General features: G+C 39.1%; 2 protein-coding genes across 4 annotated transcripts; one reads left to right on the top strand and one right to left on the bottom strand.

Annotated features, from left to right (window-relative positions):
• The first annotated feature begins 225 nt into the window (after window positions 1–225).
• Window positions 226–3268, top strand: LOC108042311 (eEF1A lysine and N-terminal methyltransferase homolog). Its single transcript, XM_017120526.1, has 8 exons — window positions 226–386; window positions 483–605; window positions 829–1065; window positions 1129–1336; window positions 1643–2261; window positions 2320–2512; window positions 2568–2707; window positions 2768–3268. The coding sequence occupies exons 1-8, from the start codon at window positions 295–297 to the stop codon at window positions 3175–3177; spliced, it is 2022 nt and encodes a 673-aa protein (XP_016976015.1). The 5' UTR covers window positions 226–294; the 3' UTR covers window positions 3178–3268.
• Window positions 3207–22591, bottom strand: LOC108042307. Of its 3 annotated transcripts, none has more exons than XM_017120521.1 (6): window positions 22275–22591; window positions 21671–22213; window positions 8647–8855; window positions 6397–8369; window positions 4538–5237; window positions 3207–4474 (listed from the first exon to the last, which is right to left on the bottom strand). In XM_017120521.1, exons 1-6 carry the CDS (start codon window positions 22325–22327, stop codon window positions 3705–3707), a joined length of 4248 nt encoding a protein of 1415 aa, XP_016976010.1. In that variant the 5' UTR covers window positions 22328–22591; the 3' UTR covers window positions 3207–3704. The 3 variants fall into 3 exon arrangements, with proteins under 3 accessions (XP_016976010.1, XP_016976011.1, XP_016976012.1); XM_017120522.2 differs by lacking the exons at window positions 21671–22213; window positions 22275–22591 and adding exons at window positions 8954–9113; window positions 12958–13181; XM_017120523.2 differs by lacking the exons at window positions 21671–22213; window positions 22275–22591 and adding an exon at window positions 8954–9167.
• Between the last annotated feature and the right edge of the window lie 37 nt (window positions 22592–22628).

The following is a 22628-nucleotide window of genomic DNA, read 5'->3' as shown; positions in this document are numbered from 1 at the left end:
GCAATTATATTTCATTTTGAAAATGAAATTACTCTTTATAATAAATAACGTTGTATATTCCAAAGCATTTGGTTTTATATTCGAATATAATTTAAGTTAAACTTATTTGTCTCTCTACTCTAAGATTTAAAAAAAACCACGGCAGAGCGCTTGAAATTTTGCTGAAAAAAAAGCCATGTATCGATTATACCGATGTTTTAAAATCATCGATGACATCGATGTTTCCCCACCTCTAAATCACACTTTGCCGCTTTATTGTTTATTTTTGCATCCTTTTTATTGTTATTAAAAGCAATGAATTTACTACCCAAAACACGGGAGGAATTCGCTCAGACGGATTATTGGAACGAGTTCTTCAAGAAGCGGGGCGAAAAGGCCTTTGAGTGGTATGTTTATGGGCAGTTAAAGTTTAAAGCCTTTTTTGGGGAACACTCCAGCAACATGTGTTTTTTGCTCAACTAATAATTATGTTAATTCTAAAGGTATGGCGAATATCTGGAGTTATGCGATCAGATCCACAAATATATTAAGCCGGTGGACAAGATCCTGATGCTGGGATGCGGCAACTCCAAACTGAGTATGGATATGTACGACACGGGATTTCGGTAAATATTCTCAAGCCATTAAACTATATTTCCATGATAAATATTAAAATAAAAATAATATTTAATTGGTGTATTCCCTCACTTGAAAATTTGTTATATTTGTCTATATCAATTTATCGTATCATTTGTATTTTTTAATCTTTTAATATTAATACTTTTAAAATTCCGATTTTAATCCTTTACGCAAACGGTTATATTCAAATAAATTGTTTCTTCTTAACAGGGAAATTACAAACATTGATATCTCACCCGTCGCAGTAAAGAAAATGTTGGATCTGAATGCCAAATCCCGACCCGATATGAAATTCCTGCAAATGGATGCCACAGCCATGACTTTCCCAGATGAAAGTTTCTCAGTGGCTTTGGACAAAGGAACACTGGACGCACTGTTTGCAGATGATGCTCCCCAAACTCGTCTGGTGGTGGAAAACTACTTCAAGGAGATACTAAGGACAATGCGGTATAATCATTTACCCCTTTTTTAAGAGAAACATTTTTATTATCTCCCATTTTTATATTTTAGCAATGGTGGTCGCTATGTAGGTATCTCTCTTCTGCAAGAGCACATCCTTACCTTCCTGTTGGAGTTCCTGCCCAAGCATAATTGTATGCTGCGAATTGTCCACTGCCTGGGAGTGGAACAGGCCAACAAGGAGAAGAATGCCGACGATGCCTTGACTCTGCCCGTTTTTGTTATTGTTGCCACCAAGTTCAAGAGTCTTCCAATGCCTGTAAGTATATTCTAAGAATTGGAATTGTATTTAAAAACGTCTCATGGTTTTCCGAATACCTTCGTTCAATTAGTTTATTTAATGGTTCCATTTTGTTTTATGCTATTTACTTTGGAACACTGCATTTCCATTAAGCACTTTATAAATACATGTTTTTCTTACATTCGAATTATATTTTTCTATCAATAGATATTGTTATGTTCAATACAGTTTAAAAAAATATTAACAAAATCAAACTAAAGTTAGTAAAATTAGTTTTAATTAAAAATAAGCATAAGACTTAATTTATAAATTTTTCATTTCCAGATTCTCGAATTCGGTTTCGGTAACGATAAGATGCAGAGGTTCGCCACAACCTCCGAACTGAATAGCGCCGTTTCCTCTGTACAAAAGGCCGCTTTAGTTTGCAACGGTTTGGCCAGATCCAACATAGCTGGACACAACGAAGTAATCATGGATTTGCACCGACCTTCGGAGCAAACTCCTCGCTATACGATCCACATTCTGGATAAGCCACCAGCCCGAGGACTGGGCAAGTATGCGGCGTTCATTGTTCCCCAGGGAAGGGAGGTGGAGTGGCTATTTGCCACGCCTGTTGGCCGGAAAAAGCTCCAGGATTCCGCAAACTTCCAGCGACTGGCTGTGGTTACCCTTCATCGCGATCAGGTTTATAGTACGCTGGACGAAGTTAAAGTAGAGTTGGCCGATAGCATAAAAAACCTATCGCCGGCTGGACTTAGTGAACAGATTCCATATCTATCTCTCGGATCTGATGTGGGTAAAAGGGAGACTCTCATCTGTGGCTTCTCAAAAATATCAGGAGATTTCCGCATCGAGGAAGTGGAGGCCAACGGCAAAACCCTGCGACGCCTTATTTTCCTCAGCAATCAGTTTGTCGTACAGTCGGAAGCCCTAGTCAAAACAGGTAATTATAGAACAAATATATTTTTTTAAATTTGTTTCATGCCTATAATTATTTATAGTCAAAATCAAAGGAAAAAAGGAGCGCAAGAAGATCGACTTTGGCTACTTGGCATGTCAACATCATTTGTACATGTCCGTCGGTGTTCAGCTGGCCACCACACTGCAGAATCCCAAGAAGGATGTGGAAAAGGATGTTCTGGTCATTGGCTTGGGCGGTGGTGGACTGTGCAGCTTTCTTCATTCCGCTTTGCCGTAGGTTCACACCAAGTATATCAAGGTTACTTTTCTTATCCGAAAACCATTACAGTAATGCTAGAATTACGGCTGTGGAAATTGATCCTATTATGTTGGAGGTGGCTGAGCAGTATTTCGAGCTCAAGCAGGATCAACGGTTTCATGTGGTTATTGATGATGGGCTACAGTTTGTGGAGCGCTGTTGCAATGAAGGTGAGAACTTATGAATTCGATTTTAACGGATATATTAATGTGATGTGTTTCCTTTCCCAGATATTCACTTCGATGCCGTTTTGTTTGATGTTGACAGCAAGGATCTTAGCCTGGGCATGAGTTGCCCGCCCCAAAGTTTTCTAGCCAACAAAATCCTGCAGCACATCAAGGAGATCATAGGGCCTAAAGGTCTTTTCATGCTCAATCTTGTGTGTCGCGATGAAAGTCTTCGTGCCGAGGCCCTCGACAATCTGCACAAAGTCTTCCCCGCTGTGTGCAGCTACAAATTAGACGAAGACATCAATGAGATTATCTACTGTGCCAATGATGAAAAGTACAAAACTGTCGAACAGTGGAAAAAGAGCATGGGCACCGCTGGCCGAGGTTTGAATAGTGCCGTCAAAGAAACAAAACTGGCCAGCGACGATGCCCTCGAGGTAGCAGAGTTCCTAAGCGAGTTGAAAATATAATCTTTATAAAGACCCATTAGCAAGAACGATTACGTTTTTAAATAAATGTTAATTGTATTTAGTTATAAATAAAGACTAATCTATTAACTAATTGTATATAGAAATTGCTAAGAATAACAAACTAAATGTGGCAATAATTTGCAAATGTTTCTTTCATCACTTAAAGTACATAATCGTGGGATTTGGGCGAATATAGCAAGAACGACGAGGCTTGGAATATACGTACACAATTAACCTAGGCTGGTTTAAACTAGCAAGCAAGCACACTACAAAATATATAAGTACTATACTTAAATTTGTTGTTTTTCGCTTAACAGTCATTTGCATTTCACTGCAACACAAAAGGAACTCTCACTTTTTCTTCACTTCTCGGGCCTCTTATAATCCTCAAAAAATAACAATTCGTTTTGTACAAACAATTTATCGAATGGCTGGCCGAACGCAACGGTGTCTATCCGAATCGATAAGAATAATTACAATATGCGCTGGTGTAAAAACGTTAATTAGATCGAAACACTGGGTTGTAACTAAAAATCAAAGGCCTTGCGAAATAGGTTGTTAAAGGCGCGTTGTTTCTTCTTGGTGGTGGATGAGGTGGTGCTGCCACCACTGCCACTTCCGCTACTGCTACTGGCCAGAGCACCCGGTGTTGCATTGCCATTCCCATTCGGGGTGATGCGTCCCTCCCCGGAGGACAGAATGGCCTCGCCCAGTATCCGGAAGGAATTTTGCGTGGCGGTGTTCGAGTTGAGGGGAAAATTGACCTCCGACAGCGACGAGCTATCTAAACTGGCGCTGGGCAAGCTTTTGCTGGCCAGCTTAGCCTGCTGTTGCTGCTGGTGCTTTTCGCCTCGCTTCAGGCGGTACCACTCCCAGGATGTGGGCTCATGCACCGAGTGGCTGTTCTTGATGCCATTGAAGCTGTAGCCCTTGTTTTTGCTCTTGCTAAATGGTGACTTGAAGAAAGCCGGCGAGGACAGCCGACGCGATTTCTTAGTCCTCTGTTCCTTTCCGGTTTTCCCATCCACTGTGTCCAGTATTTGATAGCCCGAGGGTCCTTCGGGCATGAATTCATTGTAGGCCAAATCGGTGGTGGGTATAAAGTTGGCCAGATCATCGTCGTCCAGCATCAGGCTCTCATCGAAGTCGCTCTGCGTGGCCGGTTCTTCGGCAAGTTCATCCTGCGTGAAGCTGGCGGGCGCAGATTCCTGACGTTTGAGAGCCAGTTGTTGCTGTTTCTGCTGGGATTTCTTTTTGCCCGCCTTGCTGGAGCTTTGCTTTATACTTTTAAGGGTATCTGAAATGGGAATTACTTGTTTATGTTTTGTTTTAATCGGTGGCTACTTTATCAAGTACTTACCCACATCGAAGAACTTGTCCGTTTGTTCGCCGCAGTACGTTTCCGTAGTGTCCAGACTGTTATGCCAGGAGTGCTTGGCTCCCTTGCGTCTGTGCAGAGAACCCCGAACATTTCCACTGCCATTTGTGACTGAATTAAGCATATTGGCGGCTATATTATTGTTACTGCCGTAGCAAACGGAAATCTTGCGCTGCCTGTTCGACGGATCCTGCTCCTGCAAGTTGCTGTCGCCGCACTCTTTCAGAATAAGCATGGCTTCCTCGCTGGGACGCCGTTGCTTGGGCGTGGTTTGATTGGGCATCTGTTCGTAGGACTTACGGCGATCAAGCTTGGGTCTGATAGCCACCGGTGGATTGCCCGGCTGATCCTTCTTTAACAGCTGCTGCTGCTGGCGGCGCAACTTGCGATAGTAGACGGTGCCCAAAACGAGCATGAGGAAGATGCAGGTGCCCACGATAATGATGACCAGGATGCAGGCCTGCACCTGGTAGGAGAGCGCCCTCACCTCGCCGGCCAGCTCGGCACTCTGCTGCTGATACAGCTGCTCCTGCTCAACGTAGCGCCGGCTCTGGTCCTCTAGCTGGCGCACCGTTAGGGTCTGTTGTGTCAGCGTCTGCTGCAGCTCCTCCACCTGCTTCTTGTAGCGCCGCGAGAGCTCCTCCAGATATTGTCCCGATAGCGACATGTTCCGTTCGAGCGCCTGCAAAAGACAGAAAGCGTCGTTCAACGCCAGCGGTTAGCGAATGTTGTGGGTGGTACACAAGAAAAATTAAGTTAGAATGCAGGCTCAATATAAATTCAAGTCGAAACAATATTAGCTAGAAGAATTTTACAACAATTAAAGCCTTCTCAAAATATCACTTAGATGTTACACGATTACACGATAAAAAGGCAATCGATTTTTTTCAAATGAATAAAAACCAACATTAAGCCTTTGCTTTTGTTTAACAAATTCAATTGCTGAAGCTAAAACAAAAACTTTTTTTTTAATATTATTTCTGCTATTACACAGATTGCTCAGTAACCCGTATGCAATTTTTATTTGTGTAGTTTTAGTATGGTTTCGAATGGTTTCGCATATGTATATTGATGACGTCGGTCGGCAAGGTAGCGAATCGGCTGGCAGAACTGTTACAAGGATGAAGCACCGCACAGTCCTTCGGCGGAGTCCAAAAACGGGAAGTGGCTGCCGCTTGTAATGAGCAGCCAGCACGCAAGTTGACTATAAACAAGTCAAAAGATATTGGAAAGCCGAGAGGCGAATGGAGGATACACTTTGTTGGATTAGAAAGTTGGTTGTGTTTCTGAAAGCTTAAGGAAATCCTAGAGACACTTTCAAAAATAAGCCTGGCAACGAGTGCATAAGACAGGAACTATTGGATAATATTGAATCAATCAGGTCTTATTTAGAGTACGAAAATTGCAAAAGTAATTTTTATAATTAAATATAAAAAGGGTGCATTTAAAAATAGAAATATTTTATGTTTTTTGATTTGAATATGAGAATTAAAGGTCTTCAATCGTTCACTATCTAAGAATATTAATACTAAGTTACTAAGTTACTAAACGTTTTTGGCATTAAAGGGTATTGAAAGATCTTTAATCAAAGGCCACTTGCTCTTAAAAGAAGTATAGTAAGTTTCTTTGATGCATAATTCTGTTAACACCAGGTTCCAAACATAATTACATGACTCCTTGCAAGTGTATAATTTACTGTCCCCCCTTCATAATACGTGGGTGGTTGCCAAGCTAGTTTCTAGTTTGGTTCTTTGTTAATTTCTGTATTATTCGCCACACCAACTGATGACGCACATGAATGGGCGGAAACCCACTTGAAAGAGTATGCTTGGAGCACTCACCTTTATGCGATTGGAAAGCCTGATGAACACACTCTCCGACTGCCCGCCATTTGTCAGCTTCTGCTGCAGATTTACACCGGATCCCGTGACTGCTCCTCCTGCCCCGGTGGCGCCTGCCACTCCAAGATTGCCGTTGCCATTTACCACAGCTGCTGCAGCGGCAGCTGCTCCACCGCCAGCGGTAATTGAAGCCACCGTGGTGGTCAGAAGATTGTCAATACTCTCCCAATTATTGGGATTTGCCTCCTCAATTGCTAGGTCTCCATTTGCCGAAGCTTCACTAGAGGATTGCGGCACATTGGGACTCGGAGCGTTGGTGGAGGACTCCAAATCGCTGGCTTCCAAAGTGGTTGTTAGAGTTGGTTCCGGCGGGAGCTGCATTTTGACCACCACTTCCTCGGATTCCGCAGGCACATTGAATATATTGACATCGGCTGGCGTAGAGTTTGTAGTGGAAACTGTTTCGCCGGAGTTCGACGACTTATCTTCCATTGAAGGCACTTCTTGGCTGGATTCGGGCACCACAACCTCCAGACTGGGTGTAGGGGGTTCCTTCTCGGGGGTTTTTCTTGTTGCACTTCCTTCGCTGCCCTCACAGTCCTGACGAACTCCGGCAGCTGTGGCATTGTCTTGTAGTTTTTCTGCTGAGCTGACATGGTGCTTTATGGCTGGCGTCTTCGTTTGCTGTTGATCGGTTACATTCTGCTCCGCTTGGATCACTTTACACATGGCTCCAATGTGTTCCGCTGGCAGCATGCTGAGGAAATAGCTCTGCTCCTTGCCCAATTTACTCGAAAAATCTGAGCCCATCAAACTTATCCCGAAATCTTCCTGGCACACGCGACTCTGTAGGAGATCTGTCCTCAAACGACTGATGCTGAGCAGCACTTGAAGCTGCTGGAATTGACAGGACACAAGGCTGTTAATCCTCTCCACCAAAGTGCTATTGCAATTGCTGCAGCTGTAGGAACCAAATGCAGGCGTTTGGCAAAGCAGAGATTCCGCTGACCATTTCAGAGCCTTTGTGGGCTTCACCAGCACCTCGGCTGCCTTCTTAACCATTTGCATAACTGCATCGGAGGCGCTCTGAAAGATGTTGCCACCACCTCCCACAGCTGCTTTTTGCTCTTGCGCTCCATAGTCATCGTAGAAATCATCCATGTCATCGCTAGGTCGGATTTCCGTTTCGAAAGCCTCGTATTCGGAGGTGCCGAACACTCGGAATAGCGAAAGTGGACAAAAATGCTCATTGGCATAATGCGAGGTTATTTCCACGCGCACGAATTTTCCAAATAAATGAGGATGTAGCTCGAAGGTCTGAATTGTTCGCTTGTCCTCCGCCGCAAAGCGACCCACATTGCTCCAGTCTCGGGTGGGGAATCGCTTCGAAACGGCCACCGTAAAGTTTTTCGGGGACGAACTGAAGAGCTCATAGTTGGCCACATCCACCTTCTGTGCCTGAATGGCCTCGCACAGCTCTACGACGAACCAAATCCGACTTTCGCAAATACTCAGCATGTACTCATCTGTGGATTGGGTAAGCACGGCTTCCGTATGTTTGGACTCGGAATTGTGTGCGATGATCTTGGCTCCGCAATCCGGCGATGCATAGTTCTTAGATCGCAGCTTCAGCGTCGGTGGCTTTCCGGTCGATGATCCCGTGTTATTTCTTCGTTGGGCGGAATTATTTACCACCTGCTGCTCCAGTTCCATTGCCTGCTCCCGGCTGGCCTCCGCCTCCATTTGCTTTTGCGCCCACTCTGAGAACACCGGCATGGGCACCTCCTCGTTGGCATTCGTTAGATTCGCCGCGGCGTCTGTGTCATTGGATGCAGGCGATCCTGGCGATCCTCCTGCAGCCTGCAGCTCCTCGCTGGTCTCATTCCCTTCGACGGCAGGCGTAGCTTCCTGTGTGGCTAGTCCATCCAATTCGATGCCTCCTCCGGGATCGTTTATCTTCGGCATTTGCTCATCTGAAATATAAAAATAGTTTTATAACAAATAAAAAAAAAAATAAATAATGGGTAAAATAATGTTTTCTTTAAATTAATTAGATATTTGCATTTAAGAAGCATTTAAAAGGGTTTAAATAGAAGTTTTAATTATTTAGACTTCGTATGAATATATTAATAGGATAAGCTTGAAGCTTCAAGAAAGTGATCCAAATAATATTTGTCTAAACTAGAAAATTATTCAAATAAAATATCACTCTCAACGCTAATCCTAAATATAGATTTAACATATTCTTACCCTTTTGAGGGATTTCTTTGTCTGCCTCAAACAATTGCAGAGTTTCATCCTGATGAGGATGCTGCTGTTGCTCTTGATTCTCATCACTATGGTTGCTCGCTGCAACCTGGGAATCATCCAGGATAACCGAATCCAGGCGATTCTTCACTCGATCCAGAGGCAGCTCAGTAACTGTGACCGTCGGCAGCTCCGTAATGATCTCTGGAAAGCTGAAAAAATTGTGAAATTAATATCTAGATATAAATGTACATATGTAGGTCTTTAGGTATGTATATTCTAAGACTTTGAAGGTCGTTTAATATCCCACCTCATGAACACTGTTGATATGGCTATTATTTGCGAGAACCATATAATCCAGAAGAATATTAGAAACATGGTCAGGTTTGTTTTAAGCTTTTTCAACTCACAACAAATGAACTTCATCACGAATTGTAGCATCATTTTATTTACATTAAATTTTTTGGGCTCTAATTGCGGGTGATAATTTATTTGTTAAATTACGTATTCGTTGATTAAACAACCACAGCTGTGACCCTGCTATAGATTTAATAGCTCACTCGCCTGTATCCGCAAACCAAGTCAGAATCGAAATATAAGCCACGTTGAAATCTTATCCAGCTGATTGCCGAGAAGTAAATATCTAGAGCAAGCCATAATACTTGAATGACGGAGGTGCGAAGTGTGTAAATATGGAAACAAATACTCCAAACTCACAATGAGAACGTTTTGTTTTTAATTTTTTTTAAGAGCGAACTCATTGCAGCTGTGAAAAACGTCAGCGTATGGGAAACTTTAAAAGGGGAGGCAAAAAAAACCAGACATCACTCAGAGAACTCGATGATCCACATTTAAAAGGCAAACGTGATAGCAATCGCATATTTATTAGTTGAACTTAGTGACAATTATTTTAATCATTTTGGGGAATTCACAGTACTGAGAGCTTTCAAATCTGAGAATCAAAACAAATTTTAAGACAACAAGATTATAAATAGAAAAATAATTTCTCAACTTTGTCATTATGGCTACAGCTTTGAAAATATATATATTTAATATATAAAAATATTTTTGCAATTATGTCGACATTTTTGTGTAAAAATGATTTTAAGATGCTCGTGTCAGAAGAGATCTGACAGGGCAAATGTAAAAGCCATCAAACTAATTAACCAGGCTGAAAAGTACAATGCATCATATATGCCATTCAAGGAAATGTATATGAAAACAAAAATTGTGTCAAATAGGTGATTTTAAAAATCTTGCGGGGGCGTTGACAGTTTATAAATAAATTGATCAAATTATGTCAAGTTGAGAACGCGATAAGTGTAATTATTTTCGGTAGCGATAGCCAAAATATATTCGTCATTTCAATGTTTTAAGGCATTTCTTGGTCACTGACCGCTTTCAACAATTCGCATAATAAATTGGGGGGCTGAATAAACTTTGTTCTCGTGTTCATATAGTACATTTATTGTAGGCATATATTATGTCATGGCTGCAGCTCTTTTGTTGCCTATAAAAACGCTTGCACATGTGGATTTCCTGCTTCTTTATGCACGAGATTAAGTCGCAATCAGATTACTTTTGCTCTTTTCTTTGGGTTTTCCTATTTCCGTCGCAAGAGTTAAATGTGGATTTAAGTACAAAGAAAATATAAACCCAAATAAAACGTATTTGCCTAGTCTGTTTTTATTTAGTTCAAATGGTGTCTCTTGTTGGTGTTTTTTTTTAGAAATTACAGCTGAATTTCAGAATTTAATATTAATTACTTTTTACATTTTCTATTAAATTTACCGTATAATCGTTTATTAGTTACTTCATTAATTACTTTATTAAGTAAAACAGAAATAAAATGATAGCCAGCGAATCATTCACTACAATGTGAGCAACAACAAGTATTATGCCCAAAAATACAAAAAAGCACGAACTCGAGTAAACCAAAAAAATAAATACAACAAAAATGCGATTTTGACATAATAAAAAATCAACAAACGGTGTAAGAAAAAATACAAATGTAATTACAATTAAAATTAAAAGTCTCTGACATAGTCAAATAAAATTGTTGAGGGGCTATTATGTATTATGTTTATTATGTTTTAAAATATACAAATATATAATAACTCAAGTATATTGACAAACTATTATTATCTTTAACAATAATTAGTACAAACTAGAGAAATATAGACAACTCTCGGTTTAAATAAAGTGGTCTTCGTCATCAAAAAGTTGAACTATATTTCTTACGTTTTTTTTTTAAAGCATAACCAAATCTTTTAACCGAGACACAGACACCAGACGACTTGGCATCGTCTTCATCTGATCTTCAGTACTCCGAACCGGAAACTTGAGATGACAGCAGGGACAAAAAAATTAAACTCTTGAGTGGACTTGGCCCACCTCGAATCTCTCAAAGCGTCACGAAACAAAGTGGTTCAAAAAAAAAGTGAGAAAATAACCCTTTCGAGGGGCGACATGCAACAATTAGTGCACATTTGTATGCATTTTTATTGCATAATAAACAAGAGAGTGTCTATAGCCCAAGCGGTTTACTTAGCTCTTTCATTTGTTAAAAGGCGCAAGCTAATTAACCGAAATTAGCAACTGTTAGTTCCTCTTTCACCAGCTTAAAGGAAAAGTGTATCAACTAGGAGCTAGACAAACGTGTGAAATGTGTCCAATTTGCATGTTTCAAAGAGGGCGAGAAACTTCCCATTTGTGCCAGGCCAACATATGTAAATTCACCTCATAGACCTATAGACCAAGTATTCTATAATAATTATTGGCCTGCGCCGCGAGTCATGTCAACAACGCCCACAATCCTCCAAGCTCCCAGCTCTGAAGAAGGAAAACTCCCCAGCTGGCTGTGCATATATACATATATATATTTATGACTTGTCTGAACAACAAGGCAAAGTAAAGTATTCAAACTGTCTGCCATGGCAGTAAGTCAAGCCATGTAAGGCATTTTGGGTTAACCTGGCCGTTCCGGCAGTTGCGTTTTTCTTGATTTTTTTAACCAACTTGTCTACACGTTTGTCAGGAATTTCTGGCTTTTCTTTTCGGCTGAATTTTGAATAAATTAATAAATGTAACATGTTCCAGCAACGATGTGAAAATTGCTACAGTTTTTTCATAGTGTAAAAAGTGAAAATATTTTATAGGGGCTGCACTTGTATAGGAACTCTCGCTAAATACAGTTTGATATTTCTTGACAAAAATTCCAAAAGAACGGGACACATTAGACACAAAATTTGTTAAAATATATTTTTGTCACTATTAGTCATATAGTTTTTGGTAATATGAAAATGATCTTATTTCTGATGATTTTAACTCTAAACTTTGACAAAAAAGATTCTTTTTTTTAGCCAGTTGCTAATTCTCTCATACTAATAAGAGTCCAATTATGACAGTTAGTAATTTAGATTTCGAGCACAAATCTGAAGGTTAGCCCAGAAACACGATGACTTGAAGTTCTACCAAAACAAAACTATCAAAGCAAAAATGTTTGCATGCATAATTATGATTGCAATTTTCACTATATAGATCTTTATATGTCTGGACTGCAGCCAAGAAGTATTGGGTAAAATATTTATAATGTCTTTTGTCGTTATTCTCGGAGAGCATTGAAATGTCTCACGCACATAAAATATAGCACAATATCACAGCTAAATATTTTCTAATGTGGGTGTTACCCACTAACAATTATTATAGATCAACCATCTAGTATTTGTTCCTCACAAATCTTACGAATTCTGTTTGCTCTCCATCAAAATTTACACAACTTTGAGTGGCTACAAATAGTGATTTGATGAACAAACTAAATTATAAGCATTTGGTGGCAGTTTAGCTTAATGGCCATCCGGTTGGCAGATTAAACATTAACTGAGCCAAAGCTACAATCAATATTGCCACTTGGCAAACAGAAGGTGTTGGCGGAAATAATTGCAATTAAGAGCTATTACTCATATTTACTCGATCGATATGCGAAATCATATTGTCAGACTTGTTTTGAGGAACTTTAAACTCGAAATGGGAATTGGTAGAAGGGATGTCAGCTGTGGTTTTTGATAGTATTTATTTCGTTAGATGGAGGTCCTTTCAAAGAATTTTTTACATTTTTATGCCACACAGAGGAAAAATATTACAATATTAAAAGAGGAATCTTCTCATTAAAAATCATATTAAAGTCATTTAAAGGACTTTTTTGAAAGCATACTACATTTTATTATTATTTCGAAAGTAAAATAAATTTGCAACTTTTTCGTGCTTAAATTTAAACTAGATATTGTTATGTTTTCTCTCTGTGTCGGCAATTACTTGACAATTCCAAATTAAATCAAGTGTCTTGAGTAAAAGTGCACTGCAGGCACATCTACACACACACACACACGCACACGCGAGCACGATCGTTAGCAAGGATATTAAGGATACTAGATAATGGATCCGATTCCGATTCGCGATCTCAAACACCCAAAGATGGGAGGATGAGAATGAGGTGGCACCACCGGCAAGGTAGCGAAGCGCACGATCGCACCACTGGAAATCGAAATGAGAACTGAACGTATTACAGAGTCGGCTCTAGGTAATTGTGGTCCAAGTGTGCAGATATATTTGCCGCCATATCTCGGAGAGCCGCGATATCGGACAAAACAAGCTCCCAGAGCCGAAGAAAAAGAGAGTCCGAAAGAGAGCATTACCTCAGCACCCGAGACATCGACAACCACATCCACATCGACATCCACATCCACATCCACATCGACATCTCACAATCAGCTTGGATCGGCCTGCACTTGCATCTGACTGCTTCGACTGCATTTTGCCGGCAAACTTGTCGCACAGCTTCCCCTCTTCCATCCTAAGGAAAACTAACGCCTCTCTCTACTGTCTCCAAAAAAAATCCAAATTGATGGCCAGAAAGGAAAGCCCCTAAAAGTGGCAATGCTTCAAATGCGCTCAGTGGTGCCAGTGGATCATTTTTCACCAGCCCCTTCTCGAGGAAGTATTCGCTGGCTTATATATTCAAATAGTTTTACTAAAAGATTGGGAAAATGAGGTACGGATTACCCAGTTATAAACACGATTTAAAACTATTTACCTATCAAAATATTAAATAATGAGATATTTTTAAAAAATATACTGGCTAAAAACATGTACACGTCTGTATAATTTGTGTAAATGAAAAGTGAATACCAATATAAATTTAATAGGTAACATATGTACTTTTATTAGCTAGGTATGCATAACTAAATATACGTTTTACTTTCTTTCTTGTTGTACTAATTAATACATTGAAAGAAATAGTAAAACTATAAGATAACAATTACATTTTTATAAAGTGCACACAAAATAAATCCCCTTTCGAATTACTTTCGTGTCACTTTAATTGGCTAAATTGAGATTGGCAGTATAAAAATGTATAAAATAATAATATCTTATTTGGTACAATAAAAATTCCGATCGGGATAGTCATTTAAATTTTTATATGTTTTTTTTTTTCAAGCAGCTTAAGGCTCTATAGGATTTCTTTGCTAAGTCAGTTTTCCCAAGCATTTTTGTGGGCCGCATGGATTGCCCGGGGGCCCAGCTGCATTTGGGTGGCAAAAGGTGTCGGAAACGGCTTTAGCCCCCACAATGGATCCCCGATCTCGATGCAGACTTCGACTTCAGTCCCCTTGCACAGGAAGCCCGCTGGTCTGGGGTTGGCCCCGCCTTGTGACAGGTTTATGTCTAAATCTGTTGGCCAGCCAGGACCATTAGCATGCAGCGTGGGCCAAGCCCAAAAAAACTGGGATATATCCTCGTGCAAGTATAACGCTATATATATATATATATATATATATATGAATATAAAATTTTTACCATGCCCGTGAGTCTGGGCTTTATAGTTTATGGTCGGCGATAGCGATCGATGGCTGGACAGAGACATCAGGCCAATAAATATGAGCAAATATTTAGCCGAGCATAATTGCAAGTGCAACGGAAAGTGAAATTGTTAATCGTAAATTTGCAACGTGGGCACAGACAGATTGCACTGCTGGCTAAACAAATAAGGTCTATAAAATCAAATTTGCCTGGGTGAAAGACATAGCCACAGTGCCGACAATTGTCTTTGATGCGTATATGTTTAGCAATTTGTTTTGACTCCTTTTGTGCAACAGCAAAAAGGTTATGCGGGCCAAAAGTGTCAATTGAATTGAACGATGCCAACTGCAGCAGCATCAGTTGCCGATGTTGCAGCAGCAGTTGCAATTGCAATTGCTGTTGCTATTGCTATTGCTGTTGCACTTGCCGCAGCAACTCCGCCATTGAAAGATAAACACTTGTAATGCGAAAGTGTTTTCGAACCCAAAGCGCTTACACAATGAGCCATGGCAATAGCAGCAGCAACATCAGCAATATAACAGCAGCAAATGCAACACTAACTGCGACAGCAACAATAACAGAAACTCTGCACCGAGAGAAATATGAAATTTATTAGTTTTTATTTAATTTATAAGAGAATTCATTGCTCTGCCGTATTAAAACTCATTTTTATCAAACTATTTATGTTATAAATAACGTTTTCATATTTTCAAAACTATACATTTTAGTTTGATTTTTACAAAATCACAGTTTTTAACTACAAAGGTATCAAATCTGATTCATTTGCCATTGGCCTTAAAAACAATAACTTAAAAAGAATATTTTAAAACTATAAAATAGTATTTAATTGATTTGAGTAGTTAACTATTTTGTTGTAACTTCAAAAATAAGCTTTTATATGAAATACCAAAAATAAAAAAAATATTTTTAAACATAAATTCTATAGAAAAGTTATGCATCAAACTATTATGAGTTTGTTTGATATTCGCCCTGTGCAGTCACTGAAAAAGTTAGGTACACACACGAGTTGTTAAGTGGTTGAAGTATTGGCAGTGCCTTCAGTCAGGTGAGTGGGTGACTATGGGCTGGAGGGGATGATCAGGAGAGGGGCTCTAAGCTGCGAAAGAAAGTTTGAATCGCACCTGGGGATTTTATGGGTTTTTTCTGGGTGCCTTAGAGGGTGGATTCCAGTTCAGAGTTTAGGTCACTGCAAAGCAATTGAACTTTGTGTTAAGATCGCTGCCAAGATCCTCGATCGGTAGTTAAGATAGTGCTTGTTTTTATGCATTTTGCATAGCATGTTTATTGTAATGTAGATGTACGTATCTTCGGACAGTTTAGACAGTTGACTAAATAAATAAATAATCGTAAAATGACTTAAGAAATCTGCTTCCTGAAAAAGTATGCATACGAAAAAAAAATATAAGGTATAAAATACAAATTTAGGTTTTTGAAGAACTGCAATTAGATTTAACGAAAATTCGGCAAATATAGCTCCTAATTATTACAATTTTACTTGTTATAAGTAATAGTTGATAGGTAATAAAACAATAAATATTTGAAGAATTCAAACTTTGTATCATCCCACTCATAGGCATATTTCTTTAAAAAAAAAAACATCCCCCACAACTCAATAAACCTCCATCAAAAGTGCAGCCACACAAACAGTTTCCACTGAAGAATTTCGAATTAATTTGTTTAACAACAAAAAGTGTATAATAACTCAAAGTCGCGGCAGCAGCTGCCTTGCCCCTCCCCTTCCGCCTGCCCTCCCACCAGCGGTTTCCACCACCCACTTCCCCCCGCCCGCAGTAGGACACCTACGCGTCTCAAACATTTTTCACTCCGCACGATGCCAAAACGTCTACACGTCTACGTCTATGTCTGGTGGTCTCTCCACCTCCCCGGTTTTTTCGCCAGATAATCAGTAACAAATAACAAATGCAAGAGACCAAAACAAGGGGAGCAAAAAGACATGAGAGAAAAATGCCGGCAGAAACCGGCTTTTCACAAGACCCTCTCTCTCTTTGATTGCGAGTGTTTTTTGTTTTCCGATTTTCATTAGAGAGGCGCCTAAATAAATGAATGAAAAATGGACAACAAAAAAATGAGCGAAAAATGCGAGAGGAATGTCTACGAGAAAAGACAGGTGAAGGCGTACGACAGCGGCTTAATCGATGCAGTTGGACGAGATCAGTAATCGGCGATCACCTGGCGATCAACGATCAGCGATCGAAATTGATTGACGAAAGTCAATGGGCGCACGCTCACAATCAATTAAGTATTCGGACATTGAGGCGAGGCGATAAGATCGATCATTTCATTCCGTCGTGGGAGAGGATCGTTCATGCCGCTCGTTGAGCGATCATTGACAGCAGATCGGGGTTAGTTTATATCTACGTATATAAAATAATCCTGTGGAGTTGTAAGTCCGAGACATTTGCATAAGTGCCAATTGGCTGATCGCCGTTAACGATCTGTGAATTTAATGGGCAAGTCCATGGGACACGCGAAGAAAAGAAAGATCGTTTTGGAATCAGGGCTTTAAAATTAAAAATATGTATCGATTTGGAATTATATATGTAATTCCTTTTTTTTCTGGTTTATAAATATAAAAATTCTCTTAATTTCTATAATATTTGGTGTTTGATAACTAAATTTTTTATTTGATAAATAGATTGTATAGAGCCTGCTTTATTGTAAAGCATTTTTAATAGATAGCCATCATGAGTAAACTTTTTTTTATAAGACCAACGAACTACCACTCTTGTCTTCCCTGTTATTAATTTACACAAACGGATAATGAAATTTAAAGTATTCAAATTTTCAAATAAATCTTGAACATTAATCAAAACATTATTGAAAAAAAATTCCAATGTTTTATAAACGTCATAAAGACGTTTAAATTAAAAAAGTAATAATAAAATGAAAACAATAAAATAAATACTCTTAAACATTTTTTCTTGTGCAACTGCGGTTTATTTTACATATACACATGATAATAGCTTTTTGCCAAGTTTGATTACGCTAAACAAGCTCATGATGCATTTGAAAGCCCAAATTGTAAAGTCTCCTTGAGGAGTCCTTTGCATCGAAAGTGAAAGTAATTCCCCGACCAGCGAAAGATTCGCTCGCCGATCACCTGACAGATACTCGGATACTACACACAAACTACATATATACAGTCTCTAACAGCAAATGTGTGAAATGTCTGGAAGGCCGAAATGGATTTTGATTCTGTCGGCTGCGTGCTACCGACGCGGCTGGAAAAATTTATTTATGTCTGTCAGGAGGCGCTGGCGAAAATTGTTCGAGGAAAATGCAAAAAATGAAAGTAAATTTCGTACTGATAAAGCCATTTATGGGACCAGCCAGACACAAACATGACATCAAATCGAAGCCAGCTTTGATTCGATCCCATTTAACACTTTTACCACCCTCGATAAAGCAGCGCACTAAAATCGAGTCGCCAACGATATGGTAATATGTTCAACGATGCCTTTAAAGGATCTGCGAATAAACGTTGCTGATTTGATACCTCGTAACGGTGGGTAAGCCAGGTGTTTATTGTTTGTTTTCAAAAATTTGTAATATACAAAATGTATTCAAAATAAAAAATAAAAATTATGCTTTTTCTTATTGGTGTTTAACCAAGTTTTAATTTTCTTTAGCATTGCCCTTTTTGTGTTTATAATAAACGTTTTCCTTTCAAAGAAATCATTGTTTCTACAAAAAATTTTACGAGCAATGGTGTTTTTTAAGAGCTACTATAATCAATTGGTAGAGAGTAAAGAAATGGGAAAACAGTGCCGAGTACTTAAGTCCGAAAATTGAATACTTTTGTTTTATATTATTTTCATTGGCACTTGTTGCACCCACAGTGCCTGCAAATCGTAAACCGAAGTTCATTTTTTTTATACTTTTTGGGATGAATGAAATGGCCGGCCACCAAAGATAGGCCCAGACTGACTGACGGAGGAGGCATTTAGAAAGTAAACTCACGCCAAGGAGGCGGTGGGGAAAATAAATTGAAAAACTGTAAAGCAAATTACCGGCAAAAGGCATTGTGACAAGACAACGCGTGGGTGATAGCCGAAGCTGAAGCTGGAGCTGCAACTGCAACTGCGCTGGATTGGAATCGGTATGGAAATGGCGTTGGGTTCGGGCACTGGGCGATCACGTCTGGACAGAGACAGTTTCATATAAAATTCGCATATAGTTTGGCCCCCGGTTACGAAATGCCCGCAATGAGTTATTATTTAAAATATTTTACCACATGTCGGCTTAACTGCTAAAACCTAATAACCCCAGGGCTATATAAGCACTTAAATTGGCGAAAGGAATTTCTAGAAATTGTCGGCGGTTATATAAATCGACATTTATTTAAGCAGTAGTTAATTTTGATTAATTTATTATGTTTTAAGTATCGTGAGTATAAAAACTAATTTTAGTAGGTTCCTCTATTCTAGAGTTTAAAAAAAAATTAAGAACCAAAGCCTTTTTAGTTTATTAACAATTCATTAAAACTTAATGAAGTCAGAAGATATGCCAAATTAAAACGGAAAATTATTTCTAGGAAGTTGGAGAGCTGAATAACTTTAGAAAATGTATTAGTAGAAAAAAACAATCGTTTACAAATACTTTGTGTGTTTTGGCATAAATTCGTGTTTTGGATTTAATTTAAAATCTGAACCGACTTGACTTTGAGATAGCCGAACTGCTTTTCTCATCTTTATGCAAAGCAAAAAATGGGTTTTAAAATGCAAAATTCCACACGTGTTTTCAGTTTAAAACTAAAAATTATTTACCACAAAATATTCATAGATGAAAAATAATTGATATTTTTGGCGCTTATTTTCTAGAAATTGACATTAGCGAAATATTTAAGTCATTCTATAAAGATAATTACTTCAGCAAATATAATTAAACTGTTAACACCTTTCAAAGACAAGTTCATAGGAGCAATGTGGATGCACATAAAACCAAACTAAAGCAATTAAATCTAGAACTAGATACGATTACCTAATGGCGCCAGCGAACGTCTAAAAATAAACGTCAGTTACGTAGCAATTACAGCACTTAATCAATATAAACTTGCGGGGGTAAAATTCTATCAATGAATCGTAAACAAATGCATGCGGTTGGTATACTATGTTATACTATACCATGCATGTATAGCGTACGAGAAACACATACACCATACCCTGTGGCTGCCGAGCAAAACAATTATCAGCAATTTTAAGTGCATTTGCAGTGACAAAGATTAACGACGTAGCGATGTCGCGTGCAAGTAAGTAAACAGTACTCCGGGAAATGCCTGAGAATATTTCAAAAATCACAACTGACAATATTCGCCACGTAGCCGGCGAATAGTATCAAATAGCCCATCGATAATCATATTATTGGACAGTGCTATTTATAGGAAACAAAAGCAAGCCCCCAGCAAAACATTCAGCGGTGACCTTGCCAGCGACCAAATGAGTGAAAGTCGTCTTTGATCTCGCCCAGATGTTGATGGGTTGCGGCATGTGAACGAACTTAAATCGTGCCCGCAGCCCCAAGACGTGACAACAAAAATCCGGAGTACCTGATAAGGGTTAGTCGGAGAATCCAGAGCCCCTATATAATAAACGAATAGCTTTAGTACAGCTGATAAGACCACAACTTGTATATGAAGGCTAAATCTTGGGAATTAAATCTATTTTCTATAACGTCATGAAGTAAACATTAAACGTCGTTTGAACAAATTTATTATTATTTACGGGTAAAAGCAATAGTATTTTGTTGATTGAAAAAATTCAATTTCCTTTTTAATTATCAATAAACAAAAATAATATTGCTTTTTTAATAATAATCCAATATTTTGGGCACAAAGGAGATATCAAAATAAAGGAAGATTGCATTTCACCCATGCAATAAAAATTTTGCCATCTTTTTTTATCTGCCTCGCATTTTTAACCCCTTTATTTTTCTTTCTTAGTTTCTTGTATTCCTCTCTGCACTTCGGCAAAGTAAATTAAAACAAGAGAGAACGCTATAGTCGGGTGCCCCGACTATCAGATACCCGTTACTCAGGTAAAGGGAGTGCGAGGGAGATGGAGATAGAAACTTTGATCACGCATAACTTTTTAACGAATGGTCCGATTTGAAAAATTTCTTCTACATTTCGATAGGTATTGATAAACACAATAAAACTGCATTTTTACTTTTCCGAAATATTTAAATTTTTAAAATCGTATATAAGCGATTGTGGGCGTTAAAGGGGGCGTGGCACCTTTTTGAAACAAACTTGCGCTGCGTAGGAACTTCTAAAATCTACATGCAAAATGCCAATCTTCTAGCTTTTATAGTTTCCGAGATCTCAGCGTTCATACGGACAGACAGACAGACAGACAGACGGACAGACAGACGGACAGACAGACGGACAGACAGACGGACAGACGGACATGGCTAGATCGACTCGGCTAGTGATCCTGATAAAGAATATATATACTTTATAGGGTCGGAATCGCTTCCTTCTAGCTGTTACATACTTTTGCACGAATACAATATACCCTTTTACACTACGAGTAACGGGTATAATTAGCTTTTCATGTATAATTCATGTTCAAGTTCAAGCAAATAACTCACGTCAATTGAAAAATACTTTCGTATTGATAACTAAAATTGCGCCAGCGGGAAATACTCCCGTAGAAACACAAATAGAAGGCACGTCAGTGGGTCAGAAAAACTTATCAGTAAAAACCCAAACGCACCCAATGTCAAGCGCATAGGCTTACAAGTGGCATAGGTAAAAATAGTATAAAGGGGAATTTTTTAAATATTCATTAAACTGTTTACTGTTTTGCAAATGTTAATATATGTCTAAATATAAAATTGAATAGAACGATTTTTCGTTAATAAAATAGAAATGTCTTACAAATAAAAGCCCTATACTTTTTGGTTTCTTATTACAAACAATATTATAGTTTTGGAAATTGATTCACTTATACAGACTCCCATAATAGTGTATGTTATGAAAGATAAAAACTAAAGTAATTGACTCATAAAAAAATTATATTGAATCATCGAAAAACTATTCTGAAACCGTTTCTATTATTTACAGCTGTAAATTTAACATATTACCACTAATATATTGGCCGCAACTGTAGATCAATAAACCACTCACCTTTCTTCCGTCTGCGTTTGTTGTTGCTGAAGCTCCGGCGATTGTGGCTCCTGCCCCAGCTCTTTTGGTTGTTCTAATTGCTGCAATTCACTAAAACTATGCACATTCCCGGCACTATTACGATTATTATAATTTAATTGATTATTTGGCACTTGGGCGGTGGATGAGGAGACATCATCAGCGGCTAAATCGAATTCACTAACATATTCACTATGGCTATTTGCAAGATGTGCGGTTGATAACGCGGGCTGTTCCACCTCCACGGGCACTGACGTGTCCCCAGATTTTGGCCGGGAGTCCGGGGAGCTAATAGTGGGCACCCCTTCTTCATTTGAAGTGGGTAAGGCTCCTACTAGCCCTTCGTCGAGTGGCGGGGGCGGAGGGTCCGGTTTTTGTGGCGCCGCCTGTTCTTCCGGATTTAAGTGGGTTTTACCAGCTGCATCTGCATTTCCAGTTCCCGCTCCCTCTGCTGATCCACCTCCTTTGTTACTTGGTGTTTGTGCATCTGCAGCTGCCACATTGTCGTACAACCAGAAACAGCAGCTGCAATATCGGAAAATCCCCTTAGAAAACCCCGATTTATGCAGTCTTCTGTTTTTCTCACCTCAGCAGTAGATTTATGTACATAAAGCGCACCAAATGCAGTCGCATGTGCATCGTTTTAGTCGCTTTAACTTAACTTAACCGTGGCTAATGCCTAATTGGCTATTTTATTTTTTTGCAAACCGACGGGGCACGGCGTTCGCATTGACTTGCGAAAATACATGTATATTGTCCTGCCAGCGCTTTTGTCATGGGATTCGTTGAAAATCGAAATCGATCTAATGGCTAACAAGTATCCAACTCCATTATTAGTTAGTTTAAATAATAATAATAAATTAAAAGGCGCTGCAAAAATGTCAACGCGCACGTAAAACAACAAAAAACTGGAGATGGTCCGGTCAAGCGATAGGCGAGG

The sequence above is a fragment of the Drosophila rhopaloa genome, unplaced genomic scaffold, assembly GCF_018152115.1.
Source record: "Drosophila rhopaloa isolate 14029-0021.01 unplaced genomic scaffold, ASM1815211v1 contig_2, whole genome shotgun sequence".
Classification (NCBI taxonomy): Eukaryota; Metazoa; Arthropoda; class Insecta; order Diptera; family Drosophilidae; genus Drosophila; species Drosophila rhopaloa.
The sequence above is the reverse complement of the archived record's forward strand: the minus strand, read 5'-3'. Positions and strand labels throughout refer to the sequence as shown.

Excerpts from the sequence above, each read along its gene's own strand:
- LOC108042311 (XM_017120526.1), top strand. The coding sequence starts at position 295 with ATGAATTTACTACCCAAAACACGGGAGGAATTCGCTCAGACGGATTAT. Across the intron at positions 1,066-1,128 it reads GAGATACTAAGGACAATGCG|CAATGGTGGTCGCTATGTAG; the intron begins GTATAATCATTT and ends TTTATATTTTAG. Across the intron at positions 2,708-2,767 it reads GGAGCGCTGTTGCAATGAAG|ATATTCACTTCGATGCCGTT; the intron begins GTGAGAACTTAT and ends TTCCTTTCCCAG.
- LOC108042307 (XM_017120521.1), bottom strand. The coding sequence starts at position 22,327 with ATGCACATGCGACTGCATTTGGTGCGCTTTATGTACATAAATCTACTG. Across the intron at positions 8,370-8,646 it reads CAAAGAAATCCCTCAAAAGG|ATGAGCAAATGCCGAAGATA; the intron begins GTAAGAATATGT and ends TTTATATTTCAG. Across the intron at positions 4,475-4,537 it reads GGACAAGTTCTTCGATGTGG|ATACCCTTAAAAGTATAAAG; the intron begins GTAAGTACTTGA and ends TTCCCATTTCAG.